Below are 19365 nucleotides of genomic sequence, written 5' to 3' on the forward strand. Positions count from 1 at the left end.
CTACTCAAAGGGAGATTTTGTTCTAAAAGCACAGGGTGGAATTCTAGGAAAAGAATACACTTCACAGTTCATCCAGAGAGAAAGCAAGAAATAATCAGAAAACAAAACAAAACAAAAATTTCTCTAAGTTTCCATGAGCAGTAACATCTTAGGGTTTTTTTCTTTTTCTTCTGCCAAATTCCCTGTAATTTTCAAGCCTTTTTATTACCACATTCCACTTTTAATTAAATTTATACAGTAATGGCTACATGGTAGGTCATTTTCTTTCATCGTTTACAGCCCTTTTATGGATTTAGTAAAAATATCTTATTTCACCAAAAGATATTCATTCAAAAATGTAATAATTAATGCCTATCATGTACAAAGGACTTATTCTGTACAATGGATATATATCAGTAAACAACAAAAAAAGTCCTACAGTGAGGACTTTTTTTCAGTCAACACAGGAATGAACCTTCCTATTGTAATAATGACTCTTCATCCTCAATCAGAATGTTGTAAGCATTTTCCTTTCATCAAGAAAATGAAGAATGAGCTCTCACTACAGATGAACACAGGGAAAGGTGGAGGATAGAATATTTAATTAAAGTTTTATTGGTCTGATTCATTCTAACAAAGAACACCTGTGTATTTTCTGTACATTCTGAATTACAATAGCTAAAACTGCTCATTGGTCAATCATACATGTCAAAATCTTAGCTAAATAATATTAACAACAACTTACCTTCCTTTTAATGTTCTCCAACAAGTCATCCTGGCCTTGTTTGAAGTAAGGATGCTGAAATTCAACAGGACCATCTCTTTCCTGCTTTACTATTCCAGAGTCAGTATGTACTACTTTACGGAAACCATCTGAAAAAGATTGAAAATTTACTCAGACTGAAATTAGACAACAGTCAAAAAGTCACACTGCTTGTGTGGAATTTTCCTTTATCATCTTAATGAGAAAAAAATGGTTTAATCAGTAATTGGTTAGCAGAACAAATAAACTGCTGTCCATACTTACACATATTTAGTTGCCTTACAAAGCTTGCCATGTTATTGTGCTTGAAGTATTTTGGAAGAATTTCTTTTGCAAATCTTTGTTCATCCAAGACCAGAAAACTTTGGCCACTCTAAAGAAAACCAGAAAAGGTCAATTAGTTAAGGTTCTCTGGCACACTCATATATATGAATCCCAAACCTGTCCTGACCAGTCCTTCCATGATACCTTCAAATCAAAATTCTATTCCTGATAATGGCAACAACAACAAATTGCAAGTAAGTTCCAAACTGCAATTAAATTTTTTGATATCTACCTGACACCAAATACTGCATTATATCATTAGCATTTCCATTAAATAAGAAAAATAGACCATTTCTGCTATCTTGTATAACAATAAAATAAATAAGATAAATTAAAAAGAAACACATTTTATCAGTATCTGTAGTAGACACTATACTAAGATGCACTGATTACAAATCAACTGCAAAACTCTAAGCTATATGTTTACTACATTAACACTGAAAGTTAACAGTGGCCAGGTGAGGGGGCCCAAGCCTGTAATCCCAGAGGGTAGGAAGGCTGAGGGAGGAGGATCTAATAAATATCCACAATACATACAAAACTCCTACAATTCAACAACAAAAATCAAACAACCTAATTAAAACAAAACAAAGGACTGTAGTAGACCTTTCTCCAAAGAACATTTACAAATATAGTCAATAAGCACATGAAAAGGCACTCAATATCACTAATCATTAGAAGTAAAATCAAAACCACAATGAGATACCTACTACTTCGTAGCCATTAAGATGGTCATGAGCAAAAATCAAAAAATAAGTATTGATGAAGATGTGGAGAAATTTGAACTCGTGTGAATTGCCAATGGAATATAAAAGTGTGGCTGCTATGGAAAGAGTATAGTAGTTCCTCAAAAAATGAAAACAATCACTATAATATCCAGCAATTCCTGTTATAGATATGTACCTAAAAGAAGAAAAAGAAGCATAAACTTTGAAGCTCACAATAGCATTATTTATAATAGCCAAAAGGCAGAAACAACCAAAATGTCCAACAGTTGAATAGATAAACAAAATGTAGTATATGCAATGAAATATTCAGTCTTAAAAAGTTAGTCATGACACATGCTGCAACATGGATGAACCTTAAAGACATTATGATAAATGAAATAAGATAGTCACAAAAGTATAAATACTATGCAATTCCACTTACATGAAATATCAAGAAAAGTCAATTTCATAAAAACAAAGCGGAATGGTGGTGTTTAGGAGCCGCAAAAAGAGTTGGGCATTACTATTTTGTGGGCATGGAGTTTAGTGTGGAAAGAAGAAAAACATTCTGAAGGTAGAAGGCAATAAATGTTACCTAACAATGTGAATGCATTTAATGCCACCAAACTATATGTTCAAAATGGCAAAAACAGTTAGTTTTACGCCATTTACATTTTGCTACAATTAAAAAAACAAGTGGGAACATCGATGATTTGGAAATCAAATACTGAGCTTTTCAATAAAGGTGCTAGACAACTGAATATGTAGGAAATAGTGAAACCAGATCCCTCAAACCACACACAGAAATCAATCCCACCTGAATTCAAGACATGAAATGCAAACCTTTAAAACTTTTGTATTTCATGTGAAATGCAAAACCTTTCAAACAACCTGCAACTGCAACAAAAAAAAAAATATACCAGTAACAATAGAACAATGTTAAGAATCTAAAAAGAGTTCTAAAATTATACAGGACCTAAAATACACACAAGTGTATACATACACAGAATCTTTAATACTAAAATAAAAAGGACAAATGTGTTGTAAAGCTATTAATTCTCCCTAAATTAACCAATACGTCAAATTCTCTCTTAATTTAAAAAAAAAAAAAGATTTTTAAAGTAAAGATGAAGCAGTGCTATTAAAAAATACTTAAAAGTTTATTTGTAAAAAGAAACAAAAAGCCAGGCTCGGTGGTAAACACCTGTAATCCCAGTAGCTCAGGAGGCTAAGATTGGAGGATCACGAGTTCGAAGCCAGCCTCAGCAAAAGTTAGGCACTAAGCAACTCAGTGAGGCCCTTTCTCTAAATAAAAAATACAAATTAGGGCTGGGGATGTAGTTCAGTACCTGAGTTAGATTCCTGGTACTCACACCCAAAAAAGAAAAAGCATGAACCACAAAAAATTGATGAACTATACTAAAATTAAGGAGCGATACTCATCAGAAAAGGTACATAAGCCACAAACTGGGAGAAAATGAAGGCAACACATATAACCAAAACATGAATATAAAGTATAAGGAATTCCTGCAAAGAATAAAAGTAAAGACAAATAGAAAAATGTACAAAACAAACATGTCACAGAAAACATATGGCTAACTGAACATGAAAAGATTTTAGAACTTACTAGTAATTGGGGAAATATAAAAATCTCACTGAGAAAACATTTTATATCCTACTGCCCACAGCCAGCTCGGGCAGCTAAACTAGAGGTCGCTCCAGTGAATTTCCTAAGGTATCAAATAAAACACAGACACACAATTTACCTCTAAATTCAAATCCCAGGAATTAAAGCTCCTCTGCCTTCAGCCTCAAGCTCCCCAAAAGGGAGAGCTAGGAATGTCACAAGAGGCTGGCGCGAGAGAGCTAGCAGGTTCTGGCTTGGTCTTTTATTCAGGGGGACTCTGGTTCTTAGAAATTTCCATCCAAAAAAGGTCAAGAGGGCCAGGGTTACAAGGACAGGTAAGGTAACTAGATCCCTGGGGATGTAGGAAGGCATGCCCAAGCATGAAGACACACTTGGCGGCATTTTTACTACTCTCAAGATAGGGGCCACCATCTACAGTCACTTGAAACTGGCAGGATCACTGAAAGTAACTGATAGGGCCTCAACTAATCAGGAGAGGAAAACTCTGGTCACAGGACATGGTGGCCACCCACAATATCCATTTGTTAAAAATTAAGACTGATAATATACAGTTTGAGGAGGAAAATTAACTGAGAAATTCAAGCACAACTAATAATAGGAGAGTAAATAGATTTGCTCTCGGGCTGGGGATGTGGCACAAGAGGTAGCGCACTCACCTGGCATGTGTGCGGCCCGAGTTCGATCTTCAGCACCACATACAAACAAAGATGTTGTGTCTGCCAAAAGATAAAAAATAAATATCAAAAATTCTCTCTTTCTCTCTATTAAAAAAAAATAGATTTGATCTCTTTGAGAAACAACGTGCACTATCTTAAAATATTCATGTTCTAATTCCAAGCAATTAATTCATATATAGACATACCTTACAGACACCTGATATAAAAATATTACTAACAGCATGTGACACAGTTGATCATTTATCTTCCTAAACCATTTTCTTTCATTAACTTCGATGACCTTACTCCCTGATATTCCTCTTTTTCCACTGTTTGTTCTCAGACTCCTATGCTGGCTTGTTCTTGACTTTACATCCTCTGGATGCTGAATACCCAATCTTTCAGTTCCAGTTGCTTCATCAGTTTTCCCAGATTTCATTCAGCCCCATGACTTTGCCGCTCACAAGCGCCAAACTCTGCCCTGAAAGCCAAACTCATACCCAATAACTCATACCCAACATTTCCACTTGGATATCTCAGGGTAGGGAAATCCATCAAGCTGTTCAGAAATATTCCTGTTCTTCCTGTACTGCATTTCTCTCACCTTTTTTGGGGGGAGGGGAAAGGGGAGGAGGGAACTACTATGACCAGTGATTGAACTCAGAGAACTCAACTGACCACTAAGCCACATCCCCAGCCCTACTTTATATTTTATTAGCGACAGGGTATTACTAAGTTATTTAGTGCCTTGCTTTTGCTGAGGCTGGCTTTCAACTTTTGATGGTCCTGCTTCGGCCTCCCAGGTACTGGACAGGTGTGCACCATGGCACTCAGCCTCAATGATTCATTTTTAATCTCAAATTTAAAAACAGTAACCTCAACCAACGTTTCTGTTCAGGCTAAATCTGAATCGTTGTTAATTCTTTGTTCCTTCTCTACAGACAATTTACTAGCAAGTCTTGAAGCTCTACCTTCAAAGTGGAAATAGAATTTGACCTCTTCTCAGACCACTATGAATACAACTAGCCTACTTTCAGCCACCATTTTCAATACCACACTGGAAAACTCTCAGTCTTCTAACTAGCTGCCAATATCCCTATTACAACCTTATGGCCCTAGGCCATCTGCTTCTACTTTTCTGATCTCTCTCTCCTAGTCTATATATCAACAACATGGGCCTTCTTACTTTCTTAAACATTCCATATTCAAGGACTTTACATTTGCTACTCCCCCTTTCTGTGATCCGTCCTTTCTAATCATTTAGGTCTGTGCTCAAATGCCATCTCTTTAATACAGCTTTCCTTCTCACCCTTCCAAGTATCCACAAATTTCACTCAGTTTATGTGCCAATTATCAATTTATTGCTCCAAACACGTTATTTTTTGTACCTTCTGCAAACATGGAACAGGGTACCTTAAATTCTAATTGCCACAATTAACTCTTTTGTGGTAGAGGATATTTGAGAGAACCTGCAAGCACCTAGCTCTTGTAATGCATGATGATAGGAAGCAAACAAAGCACAACAACTTTCCCTGTCACTCCCTCTTACCCTTGGGCAGTGAAATGTCCCTAGCAATACCTCTCCCAACATTCACACTTGGATATGGAAATCCAAAGAACAAATTTACTCTCAAACAGGGGGCTGAATTTTTCTTAAAAGGGCCAGATAAATATTTTTTGCTTGTTGATAAGGTCAAGATTTTCTCTGTGTAACAAAAAAAGCAGCTATAGGCAACATATAAATAGACTGATCACGGCTATGTTCCGATTAAATTCATAAAACAGATGACTGGCATTTGGGCTGTAGTTGATCAATCCTTGCTCAGAGTTCTAAATGTCAGATTTCCAGTAAGTTCCACCAGTCCAACACAAATGACTTCTCTTCCATTCAGTGAAATATGGCTACACTTTCTCCAACAAGGCCAGGATCCTAGCTTTGAGGGAAGTGTCCCTACTATGGCATTATCATAGCTATACCAACACTGACTGTTCCTACTAACTACCCCTATATTCTTTAGAGTTTTCTTTACTCCAATTCCTATGAAATAGTAATTCTATTAAACTTTCCCTATTGAAAATATTCTGTGGATGTTGTCTTTTGATTGGATCATAACTGACAGACTGTTAACCTGTTTGCTCTCCTTTATGGTACTTATCACTGCTCAGTTATTCATATTGGCTTATTTTATCTATCAGTACCTTCTACTAGAATGTAAACTCCACGAACAAAAGCACTTTGGTTCACTACTGAATAAATTCCTAGTACCTAGCATACTGGGCATTAACAGGTCCACAACAAATATTTATGATTAACTTACTTAAATGAATCTTTAGTTCAATAAACTCAATCATATCTGTCGAATCTCAACTCTTGGATAATAACAAATAAAGATGAAAGTTTCTTATTTGAATTTGCATTGTCTTCCTCACACAAAGCCCTCATTCACTCCTATCATTCTGTGTCTCTACTTTGGTATTCCTTCAGTCTCTACTCTAAAATTAATCAATTACATCTTTGAGTACAAAAATTCAACCTTATTGCCATAAACCCATAAGGCTCAAGCAATTCAACAGTGAATTCTCCCTTCTCCCTAAACATTTTACAAGGGTCAGAAAGCCATTACTGAGTGGGACAAGAGATTGGTACCTTCTCCTCCATCCTTACCCATAAATGTTGGCAAACTTTCCAAAAGTAGTCAGTAGCCATTTCTAATGCCTAAATTAAACTTTTGGCACTCTTAGTGTAGAATGCTCAAAATGTTCTTACAAATAATCTAATACTTTGGGATCACTGAAAACAATTTCCAGAATATAAATGTGCAACTTTAACAAGTCTGTAACTTCTCAATGTTCACCAATTATTTCTTAAGTCTTTAACTCCTCTTTTACATATACAAATAAAAATAATTTGCAAATGAGTCTTCCAACTTTTTTGCAGGCCCATCTAACTTGGATTTTACCCTTACTTTGCCATGTTTGTGTTTCACTCTAGAACATCAAAATAATGCAATGGTTGCCGGGATATTCAAATTCCTTCAAAACAGCTAGAAAACACTACAGTTTTCTGGTTTGCTCCCTCCACCTCCTATTTCTTTATTCATCTGTGCTGATTTGAGAATACTAGAGAATTTCCAAAAGGCACAAAAAGTGGAACAAATGGGTATGAGGTCTCTAGTGAAATCGTGCATCCTTCTCAAGCAATTTGAGAAACAGAGACAAAGGTAAGAATACTGACCTTATAGAAAATTTCCTTCTTTTATGCTACTTTATAATAATTATCAACATTCAATAGCAGTAAAAGCTGTTCTTCACTATCAATGACAAGAACTTTCATTTAACCTCCATAACCTCTTGTCTCTGAGTATCAGGTTTCCCCAGTTTCTTCCTAGCTATACATGTGCCCTTCTCTTTAGGATATATTACATTTAAAAACATGCTTTAGGTTGTCTGAAAATACTATCTCTTGACTGTGGAAATAAATTGTTTACCTGAACAAAGAACTATTATATGAAATTTTGAAGTTATGGGAAATGTTAAAAAAAAAAAGACAACTTTTTGTTTGGGGAGAGAATAAAGGAAAAACTGAAATATGTATAGTGTGTTTTTCTTAAAGACCTTGGATCTAAAGACTTATTAAAAATTTTGAGTCAGTAACAAATTTAGTATAATTTTGATCATTCACAATATTATTTCTGTTTAATGAAGAGAGGATTATTTCACTTAATTTTGTCAAATTTCAAGAAAAACTAAAGTTACGTAAGTCTTTAGAACTGTTAAGCCAAACTTTCCAAACTGCAGCTGGTGAGTTTTCTGTCCTTGCCTTACACTCAAGTTAGAGATTATTTTCCGCCACTGGGGGAAAAATGCCTAAGATTCCTTGGTTCCCAAAACATCTGCTTCTTCTAAAAGGCCTTAATACGATTTTCAATCAGATACTATAAATGCTAAATTACCTCAACAGAAGTGCAGCACAAGTATGGGAAAATAAATAAATAAAACAGAAACAACTATAAATAGCAACTTTTAAAAGATGCGGGTAATTTATTTTGGTTTTTCATCTAACATCACTGTTTAAAAGCTTTACCTTTCAGTGTCAGCACTGCTTTTAGAAAATATGTGTGACAGCATGATTGAAGATAGGCAGGTGCACTAAGCTACTAGGTTAGTACTAGATAACATTTATCCAGATTTATCCACTAACTTGTGAAGGATATCATTTTTTTTTAAACAGAGAGAGGGGAGAGAGAGAGAATTTTAATCTTTATTTTTTAGTTATCGGCGGACACAACATCTTTGTATGTGGTGCTAAGGAACGAACCCGGGCCGCACACATGCCAGGTGAGCGCGCTACCACTTGAGCCACATCCCCAGCCCCATGGACATCATTTTCGTATAAAATTAAACATGGAACCAGGCATGGTGGAGCACACCTGTAATCCCAGCGGCTCAGGAGGCTGAGGCAGGAGGATCTTGAGTTCAAAGCCAGCCTCAGCAACAGTGAGCCACTAGGCAACTCAGTGAGACCTTGTCTCTAAATAAAATACAAAATAGGACTGGGGATGTGGTTCAGCAGTTGAGTGCTTCTGGGTTCAATACTCGGTACCAAAGAAATAAAATAAAAATTAAATATGGTGCTAATCTCTATATTAACTTTAGTACAGTTGGTGGAGCTCAGAAATCTATTGTTAGAAAATTGACCTTGGGGATCAGAAATCTAAGTTAAGAGGCTGATCTCCAATCTTGACTAGCTGTGTAACTATAGCTAAGTAATCCAACCTGTCTAAGCCTAGAATCCTCAATTATGGTGGGTGAGATGGAGTTAAACTAGATGATCTCTAAAATTCTTTTCAAATGTTCTTTATCATTTCTACCACTAGCACAGGGATTTCACTCATTCATCAAACACTAAACACTTATTGTAACTCTGGCACAGATACAGACCTGAGTTCATTTTCATTTTCCTACTGGTATATTAGAAAAATGAGTAGTTAAAATATACACTAAGCTGGGCACAGTGTCCCACGCCTGTAATCCCAGTGACTCAGGAGGTTGAGGGAGGAGGGCTGCAAATTCAAAGCCAGCTTCAGCAACTTTTGAGACCCAGTCTCAAAATAAAAAATAAAAAGGGCTGGGGATATGGCTTAGCAATTAAATGCCTGTGAATTCAATCCCCTGTGCAGAAAGAAAAAAAAAAAAAAAGCTGACTTAATAATTTAATAATGGAATAAAAAATGACGGTCTTATTTCTTTACCTTAAAATTCATGAAATTAAGTATTTGTGGATGAGTATGAAACTCTGCATTTGATACTGCAGAGAAAATAAGAATGTTATTAATATACTAGGCGTATGAGAAATTATTGGACTTGCCACTAACATAATAATAACCTTTTATTAAAACCAATTACCAATATATGTAGGTACCATTTCTAAGTAGTATAAATAAGGCTTTTCCAAGTCAAAAAGGTATGATAAAGTCAGCTCAGGCAGAAAGAGTACCTCATCCAATTTCTAACATGAATACATAGATGAGTAACAGTCTGTGCTGATCCATCCTTGTCAACTTTTAATCCTTCTGACTGATGAAAAGCATGAGACATCTGTTTATTTTAAGTACATCCTAGTGGCTGGCTTTCTTTGCACCTTTCCTTGCACAACTGTACAGAATTCATCAAATGCTTAATATGCACAGCTTCATCCAGAGGGTTTAAAAAAAAAATCCAGTTGACAACACAAGAAAATTAAACACTAGAAAGTTTAAAAATGAATAAATGACACTAAGAATAGTCAAAATCTCATATGCTTGATATGGTACACTATTAAAAATAAAATTGAAAACTATTAATAAAAAGGAAACAAGCAGAAAGAAAAGGGGAAAGGAGACAACATTTATTTAGCATGTAACAGGTGTCAGGCATTATGCTGGTAGTTTTGACTTGTTCTCAAAAACTCCATACATGAAAATATTCCCAACTAAGTGATCATCTACAGTTAAGAAAAACCCAAAATACCTCATAAACTGATTCCAATAATCCAAGTGTCTACTAAAGTAAATGTAGTGTCGATGTTAATAATCATTCTGTCTAGAATCTTTGTGTTTGGAACTAGAAAGGGTCTAGGGTCATGGAGGCAACCCATTCATCCATCCATCTTATGCACAGAGAAACTTAGACCAGACTGGATAAGAGGCTTGAGTGGGGTTATCCTTGTTTGGAAGCAGAGTCATGATCAAATAATCTAGGCACCCATATACCATTCTGCGGGCAACTGGGGAAATTTAGTAATTCATCCTTAGCTCCTCATCAAGTTACTGAACACGGTCTATTAGCACTTTCATTATCATAATTATAAAATACCCGATTACACAAATGGCCCGACTCCAAAGAATACTTTGCCATTTTCTATTTAATGTTTGAAAAAGCCATTGATAAGCAATAGCCTGCGTCTGAACATCTGCCTACTCCCCCGACAGCTCTCCTCATAAAAGATCCCAGATGCAAAGCGAGGGGTGTGTGCGTGTGGTCAGGTCGCTAGGGTACAGATTTCCCCAGCTAACCCCGCGCCGAAGAGCCCGGCCTGGATCTCCGGGTTCCGATCCCTACCCGAGCCGGATGGAGGATGAGTATGCAATAACGTGGCTCCCGCGCCCTAGGTACGTCGTCTGCCTAGGCTGCGCGGGGCCGCTTCGGAACGCGACCCGGCCGACCGTTACGGGCCGCCCCTCCCCCACCGCGGCCTGCGGCGAGCGGTGCGGCCGGGCCCCAGCTCCCCTCGTGAACAACACCAGGGGTCTTCTAGAGGCTGCGCGCAAAGGCCGCGCGCGGTGCCGCACAGCCGCCGCGCGCCTGGCAGGGAGCGTGGAGCCGCAGGCCCCGAGGGACAACCCCGCGGGAGGGAGCGGGAGGAGGCGGTTCGGAGACCGCGGTGCCCCGACCATACCTGGCTCCAGGTGATGAACTCGTTGGTGTGGGTTTCCTCCACAAACGTCCACAGCTTGCTGAGGAAAGCCGGCACGTTCCAACTCGGCTTCATTGTTAACCAGAGCAGGAATTCCGAATTTTACACCCGAACCCAGCAGCGGTGGTGGTGGTGCTGGCGGAGGCAAAAGCGGCGGCAGCTGGCTGAGGCGTTGGCGGCGGCAGCAACTGCTCCCGGAGAACGCCCACCACGCAGGCGTAGCAGCTCTCGGCCCCGCCCCCAGCCAGCCCCGCCCCCAGCCAGCCCCGCCCCCAGCCAGCCCCGCCCCCAGCCAGCCCCGCCCCCAGCCAGCCCCGCCCCAGCCAGCCCCGCCCCAGCCAGCCCCGCCCCCCAGCCAGCCCCGCCTCCCAGCCAGCCCCGCCTCCCAGCCAGCCCCGCCTCCCAGCCAGCCCCGCCTCCCAGCCAGCCCCGCCTCCCAGCCAGCCCCGCCTCCCAGCCAGCCCCGCCGGGCGCTCAGCTAGGCTGGGAGGCCTGGGGACCGCACGTGACAGACAAATCTCTGTGCTCCGCCCATGCGCGCTGGTCTCGCGCCCGTCCTCCGAGGAGCCAGTCCTAGGCCCCCGGCCGCGCCACAGAGAAAAGTGATTGGATGCTGCCGGCGTGATGGGCGGAAGTTAAAGAGGACGCTGCCTTCTCATTCGCCTTTTACACGGGAGGTTTCGCTGTAGCGGGCCTCCAGCTTAGGAGAAGGCCCTTAGTTGTTTCTATTGGGAAGGGCATTGAATTCTCTGGCTGTGTCAGAAAGGGCTACAAAAAGCCATCAGGGGCTTTTGAGTCCTTAGTTTAGCAAGCAAAGTGTAATTTGCATCTGGCTAGTGGAAGGGATAAATCACGTGAGGCAGAGGGCAGCTTTCCAATGTGATGTGTTAGGCCCAAATAGAAACTGTTAAAATAATGAACCTTATCCTTAAATTTTAATTAGGGGAAAGCGACTCCTTTAAAATATTTATCGAAAAGAGGAATTTAAACAATAACTATTTTGTAAATACGGATTACCGTAAACCAGGCACTCTAATAAGCATGCTGTTACATGTTGTTTGTAATTATGCAAACATCAGTGCCTACTCTGTGCCCAGCCTAAAATGAATTAGCCTAATTCTTTTCTGGGGAGGGGGTAAGGAGAGTGAGGGGGAGTTTAGGAGGTGGAACAGAATTAAACCCAGGAGCACTTAACCACTGAGTCACATCCCCAGTCCATCATCATTATCATCATCATCATCATCATCATCATTATTATTATTATTATTTTGATGTAGGGTCTTCCTAAATTGCTAAGGGCCTCGCTAAATTGCAGAATTTTAATTCTCCTGCCTCAGCCTCTGGAGCTGCTGGGTTTACAGGCCTGTGCCATCAGGCCCAGCTCATTGTCTAATACTTTATATTATTTTAGTCAAATTAATTGTTCCTTCAGGTACACTGTAGGTACATTTTTATTTACCCGAAATAGTTTGGCATATGGAAAAAATTATTGGGCAAGGAAAAAGTAAGTCTGAGCTTGGGTTCAGCTTCAGGGACACTTTAATGTATGTTAAATTACACTGGTTCTGTGTCATTTGGAAGAATTCTTTAATGTATCTGCAAAGGTTTTTTCCCATTTCTTCCTTGGAGATAAGAATATATTTTCCTATAGTTTCCCTAATAATATAGCTGAAAAATTCTTTGAAAGTATGAAGAATTGTGCAAAATTAAACTTTTAGCTTTTACAATAGTCAGCAAAAAATAAGATTTGCAAATAAAGATAATTCACTGTAGAATTAGTTTCCTACCTAGGTATATGTAAAATAATCTATTTTTTTAAATGTACATAATTTTCAATGCGCACATATTGATTGAATACTGACTTTGTGTTCAGCACTGGCTTATTCGCTGAAACAAAATCAGATGTATGAAGGGATACAAGTAATAAAGGATTTTTGATTAGCTTTTAAATATGACAAGGGCTCTTATTCAATCCCCACAACCATCCAATCATTGAAGCTTCAAAGTACCTGATTCAGATTCCGATCCAATCAATTATGCAAAAATCTGATATTAACAGTGTAACCAGACTTAGTGATTAATAATTATTTTCAAGGATAAGAAGACTGAAGCCAAAGATGAACTACACAGAGGTTTCTACCTACATTCCTTTCTGGACAATGTGTTGATTTTTCTCCATTTTGGAATGGTATTTACCAGATCTAGTGCCTCTTACATCAAATGTGAGTGAAACTCAACGAACTGACATTTTTCTCCACAATCCTACAGATACCTTTCTAAAACACAAATCTGAAAACCTTATCTTCTCTTTGAAGTCATTCAGTGACTTCCCATAATTTCCAGAACTAAGTCTAAACCTTTAAGATGGCATGAAAGACCTTCAGTGTTCTGATACTACCTACTATTCGAGTCATGGTCCAGCACTCTTCACACCTTAGCCTGAGCCACACCTGACTGCTTCACTGCTGTTATTTTACAAGTCACATTCTTTCACACCCCTGTATATTTCCACCACTGTTGCCTCTCCTGGAGAGCCCTTCTGGTTCCCTATTATACCCTAAATTTCTCCTTAATGTTCAAGGTCAGTTGCGAGCAGATCTCATCTCTTTGGTGAAATCTTCCTTGGTGATCTTTATTATAGCACTTATTACATCATATTGAAATGCATGTGCCTTTTTATACTGGACTATGAAAATACTTTTAATATAAAGACTGTCATAATTACATTCATTCACCTACAAAGCTATCACAGTGTTTTGTATATATTAAACTCAATAAGTATTAGTTGAATAAATCAGTGAATACACAGATAAGTGCTAATCATCCATTTAGTCAAGCTTCCTTTTCCTTGAAAAGGCCAGGATAGAACTGAATGACTTCTGACCTTTTAGATCAAAGTCTGAATCAAGGCCTGGCTGGGACACATTAAAGACTTGCTAATTAATGACAGAACTCTTGCTTTATAAAGCCCTTATACGTGGTGATTGTTAGATTTGCTATAATTTACTCTAAAATACTCCTACTTAAACAGTAATATGTAGTGTGACCCTTAATTGTAATTTGCACCCTAGGGATAGTTAATGGTTGAAATATTCTAATTAAGAATACACACTCCAGAGGCATTTGGTTAGCATTTGAAGGATGTAACAAATTCCTACTCTCTGAAAGCATTCTTTCTTTCTTTCTTTCTTTTTTAAATCAGCATCAAAGTTTTGTTAATTAGAATAATAAATGTGAAAATGAATTTGTGTGTGAAATGAGTGAAGTTCAGGATATTTGTGTTTACTAAAAACTGTGTACACCTCCACTTTGGACTAAACTGGGAATCCTGATACTTGAGCAATAACACCCTTCTTCTGAAGGTGCCCTTGTCCCTGACCTTAGGATTTTTATCCTCTTAATCAAAGCATTTGGGTGCTCTGGGGTGAAAGTAAAAATGGAGGCTCTCTTACAATTTTTTTTGCCATAGTTTTCATAAGACATAATAGGTTAGGGATGTGGTAGAGTAAATGCTGGTAGCATGGGTCCTTGGGTTTGATCACCAGCACAAAAAAGAAAAAGAAAAAAAAAAAGACATGTTTGGTAAAATATCCAAGAAGATCAAATGTAATTATTATTGTCTGGTATTCTATTAATGGAACAGTGATGTTTAAAATCATTAATGAATAAAGACATAATTATTAAATCATGTTTATTCCATATAATTATTTTTTCTTGACTTTATTTCAGCAAAGTCACTGATTAGGCTGTCATCATCAAAATTGTTACATAATCTGTGTTGTTTGGATGTTATTGATGTTATTGATCAAAAATGTAATTGCACTCAAAGCACAAATGTATTTAAAAACCAATCTATTTTCTAAAATTATTAAAAATAAATGTTGAATGTTGAAAAAGTAGGTATGTTCATATTTTAAGTTATATTCAGAATTGTTACAAAATTAAAATTCAATAAATTATATTTAATAAATTTTAATTTTTAAAAACTATTCACATAAATATCATTTTAAATTTAATATTTTGAAAAAAAAATCAAATGGATTAAATGCTTCAAAAAATAAACTCTCTTTTACTCTGAAACAATTCTGTCCCTGGCATGGATAGAAAGTAGAGTAACCTAAAGTCTTGTATTTCAAAGGCATAGGAGATAGAGTGATGTTAAGAACTGTAGGATGCCAACACTGAGTGCTAGATCCCAAGTGATAGAGGGGCATATTTCTTTCTTTTTTTTTAATATATGAAAAGACATTTTATTATATTACTAAATAACATATTAGTGAATACACTAGATTGCATTTTCTCAAATGGCAAATGAGACACCAGATAACATTTTTCTTTGATTCTCCCAGGAGTATCAATATCATCTGTCTTTTGGTTCGGATTCTTGCGACGTCTATGATACTGTCCATGAGGATACCAAGGATGTTTAGTAGTAAAGAACATTTTGCTAAATTTTTCTATCATGGGTCCTTGCTCAAGGTGTTCATCTTTTTCTTCTAATCTGGTTTTTAGCACTTGATCATGTGTTTCTTCATTACTGTGCACAGGATCTGGTTGAGAAATAGGTTGTGTATGTTCACATGGGATATCCACAGAATAGTACACCATACTAATGTCCTGCCATCAGATATCAAAGCAAGCTCTACTTTGCAATTATAGGCATCTGGAAGAGAAGAAAATGTGGATTTATGACAAACACTAGAAAAAGCACTATTTTGAACTGCAAATAAATGCTTCCAGAGAATTCTCTTTGATATCATCCATTTGAATGCTATCGCTGCCATGGTGTTAATAAAGATGATCAGACCATATGATGAAAGATGTTCTGAAGAGCAACCAACTTTAAAATCTGCTTCTAGGCACACCAATTTTTATTCCAGGAGACCACCTCCGCCTATTTGATTCTTAATGAGTATATGCATTAGGATATTCAAGGCCTTCTAAAATCCTGGGTTCTAGGCAGAGAACTGCTCTAGAGTATGAAAGTAATACATCTAGATTTTACCAACTCTCTTGAACATTTGCTGAGACCTAATGTTGGAACATTGCAACATCAGTGTACTTCACCTGGTTTATAGAATGGGGAACTAGCTTTTTGCATATTTTTGGTAACATATCCTTGTAAACGTGGCAGAATAGCAACTGATTCTTAGTTCTTCAACTTGATGGTAATGTTGTGAAAAGAAAATGAGTCAACTTTCGCTAATTCTGATTCTTTGGGACTACAAAAAATCCAATCACTGAAATAGTCAAATTGGCTTAGCTTAGTCATCAAGAATGTAAATCTGGCAAAATTCTCCAGATTGAAGCAACAAAACAGATCCTTACATTGAACTATGAGTTCAGTTAGATGGAAAACTAAATTTCAGTGATGGATTGTAGGTTTAATTGCATGGCACCTTTCAGATATTAGTGGTTAAGGATATATTCCAAGATATATTTCCAGTCTCTTATGATAAAGACCTCCTAACATCACTCTGTGAAGAACTCCCATTTCCTCCGTATAAGTTCTATACCATTTATTTTCTTGATCTACTGGAACAACCTACCAAACATTTGTACAAATTACCTCGTTTGACACCTGGTGGCATCCTTTCAACTTTGACATAATTGGTAATCTAATACCATATATATATATATATATATATATATATATATATATATACGCACACACACACACACACATATACATATATATGTATATATACAGACATATATATATTCACATACATGTAGATGGTTTTGTGGATTATTTTTATACAAAGGTATTTAACATTTTTTTTCTGAGGTGGAGTCTTACTGTGTTACATAGATTGGTCTTGAACATCTTGAACATCTGGGCTTAAGTGATCTTCCTGTCTACTCTTACAGAGTAGCTAGGACCACAAATGTGCATCACTGCACTTGCCTAAAAAAAAATCTATATTTACTTTTAATTGTGGTAAAATATATATTGTATAAATTTCACTATGTTAACTTTTTTTGGGGGGGTACTGGGGATTGAACCCAGGGATACTTAACCAATGAGCCACATTCCCAACCTTTTAGTTTTTTTTTTTATTTTGATAGAGAGTCTAAGTTGCTTAGGACCTTGCTAAATTTCTGGGTCTATCCTTGAATTTATGATCTTCCTGACTCAACCTTCCAAATCACTGGAAGTACAGACTTGCACCACTAGGCCTGGCTATGTTAATTATTTTTAAGTGTTCAATTTAGTAGTTCAGTACATTCATATTGTTGTGTAAACAATCTCCAAAACTCTTTTAATATTATAAATGTAAAACTGTATTCTCATGACAATTACCATTTCTCCATTCCCCCAGTCTCTGGAAACCACCATTTACTTTCTGACTTTATAAATTAGATTACTCACATATATCTGTATCTCATATATATCTGTTCATACAGTATTCATTTTGGAGAATGGCTTATTTCACTTGCCATAATGTCCCCAAGATTCAACCATGTTGTAGCATGTTTTATAATGTTCTTTCTTTATATGGTAGAATCCTATATGTACACACACACACACACACACACACACACACACACACCACTGAATTTTGTTATCCTTTTATCTGTGAATGGACATGCTAGTTGCTTCCATCTTTTGGCTGTTATAAATGGTGTTGCCATGAACATTGATATATATATTTTGATGAATTTTGCTTTTCTCATTTTGACAACACTTGGTGAAAATTATTTCAATTGGCACAATTATAATTTACTCTTTTTAATAATTTCATGGTGCTCCACAGTGTGTTTAGAGCAGAATATATTCAGGCTACTGATGGACATTTGTTTCATTTTCAAGGAGCTTATTTATTTAATTATTTACACACACCCCTCCACCGGGGATTAAATCCAGGGGCACTTAACCCCTGAACCACATCACATCCCTAGCCCTTTGTATTTTTTATGTTGAGATAGGGTCTCCCTAAGTTGCTTAAGGCCTCACTAAGTTGCAGAGGCTGGCTTTGAACTTGTGATCCTCTTACTACCTCAGCCTCCCCAGATGCTAGGGTACAGGCATGTACTATCATGCCCAGCATTTATTTACACTTAAAGATCCTGAAAAAAAAAAGGAGAGAGAAAGAAAGAGGGTAAAAAAGGTAGGAAGGAAGTAAGGAAAGGAGGGAGGGAGGGAGGGAGGGAGAGAGAGAGAGAGAAGGAATGAAGGAAGGAAGGAAGGAAGGAAGGAAGGAAGGAAGGAAAGAAAGAAAGAAAGAAAGAAAGAAAGAAAGAAAGAAAGAAAGAAAGAAAGAAAGAAAGAAAGAAAGACAGGCTGAAAGAAAGAAATCTCAAGCTTAAATCCTTAAATATTGGTGCTTTTATTTCTTTGGATTAGTGAATTCAGATCTTCATGAATGATTTACATAGCAAATCTATATTTTCCATTATTACCAGCATACAATAAGAAAGTAACACTGATTTTAAAAAAAATTCCCCTATTTGAGCCAAAAGAAAGCTATTGTATGTGCATCCAAGGCTATGATGCTTCTAGCAACCAGAAATGTCAACATCATGCTTCTATGGCAATAGTTAATATTTAAGCTTGACAAAATAATCTAATATTTGGTGCTCAGGGGAGATTTCACCATTGGATAAAAATGAAAGAAAATACCTTTATTCTTTGGTATTTTCATAACCGTTAATGCAACATCAGGAAACTAAATCTTACTTGTAACTTTTTGGGAATTGGTAGCTGAAGATATATTCTATATCTGTTTTGGACTAATTTCTTTATGCTTTATTTTTCACTAGTTCAATTAATAATTTATGGTAACTATCTCCTGTAGACTTACTCAACTGCAAGAGGAGAAAAGCAGCTAATATTTATGGAGATATTTACGGGCATTGAGATCCAGAGAATTTTGGTCATATTCCCACAGGCTCACAAATCAGCATGTTTCCGTATGGAAATATGTATGTACATATGAGAGGGTACTGGGAGCGTGCAAAATATTTCCACTTTGAAGCCTATGTCTTTCCACTATGTTGTTTAGGATTTATCTTATGATGGGCCTATTCTATGATGGATGAAACCTGGTGTCTCAAGTCTCCTGTATCTGATGTGTCTGGAATAAGTGCTTGCCATCCCCAGTCCAAAGTGGTAGCCTTCCCTTTCTTCTCTTTCTCTTCTCAAGCCTATAACTGGGCTGCAGTTTTCTGTTTTGGTGCAGATTTGGGCCTCCAGTGTATACCCACTTGACTTGGCTGCTCTCTTAGCTCTTACACATGGTTTGTCACAGGAAGACTGACTTTAAAAATTAAGACTATTATAATAAATACAAGAAAGTACAAAAAAATGCTGCTTTTTCCAGGATAACTGT

General features: G+C 37.3%; 1 protein-coding gene and 1 pseudogene across 5 annotated transcripts in view; both read right to left on the reverse strand.

Moving 5' to 3' along the window:
• The window catches only part of LOC144366063 (heat shock factor protein 2-like), a 47704-nt gene extending 36441 nt beyond the window's left edge, over positions 1–11263 (reverse strand). For 2 of the 5 annotated variants that reach the window (XM_078019307.1, XM_078019308.1), the window contains exons 1-4: positions 11015–11250; positions 4078–4137; positions 1007–1115; positions 725–852 (exon numbers count right to left, since the gene is read on the reverse strand). In XM_078019307.1, the coding sequence (XP_077875433.1) occupies positions 725–852; positions 1007–1115; positions 4078–4137; positions 11015–11107 (390 nt within the window). In that variant the 5' untranslated portion in view covers positions 11108–11250. Of the gene's footprint in view, positions 1–724; positions 853–1006; positions 1116–1772; positions 1970–4077; positions 4138–11014 lie in introns of all 5 variants that reach the window. The other 3 variants (XR_013424911.1, XR_013424910.1, XM_078019306.1) reach the window with 3 other exon arrangements.
• A 3999-nt stretch (positions 11264–15262) lies between these two features.
• LOC144365751 (large ribosomal subunit protein mL42 pseudogene) lies at positions 15263–15816 on the reverse strand (annotated as a pseudogene).
• Positions 15817–19365: the final 3549 nt, after the last annotated feature.

The sequence above is a fragment of the Ictidomys tridecemlineatus genome, chromosome 8 (assembly GCF_052094955.1).
Source record: "Ictidomys tridecemlineatus isolate mIctTri1 chromosome 8, mIctTri1.hap1, whole genome shotgun sequence".
Lineage (NCBI taxonomy): Eukaryota > Metazoa > Chordata > Mammalia > Rodentia > Sciuridae > Ictidomys > Ictidomys tridecemlineatus.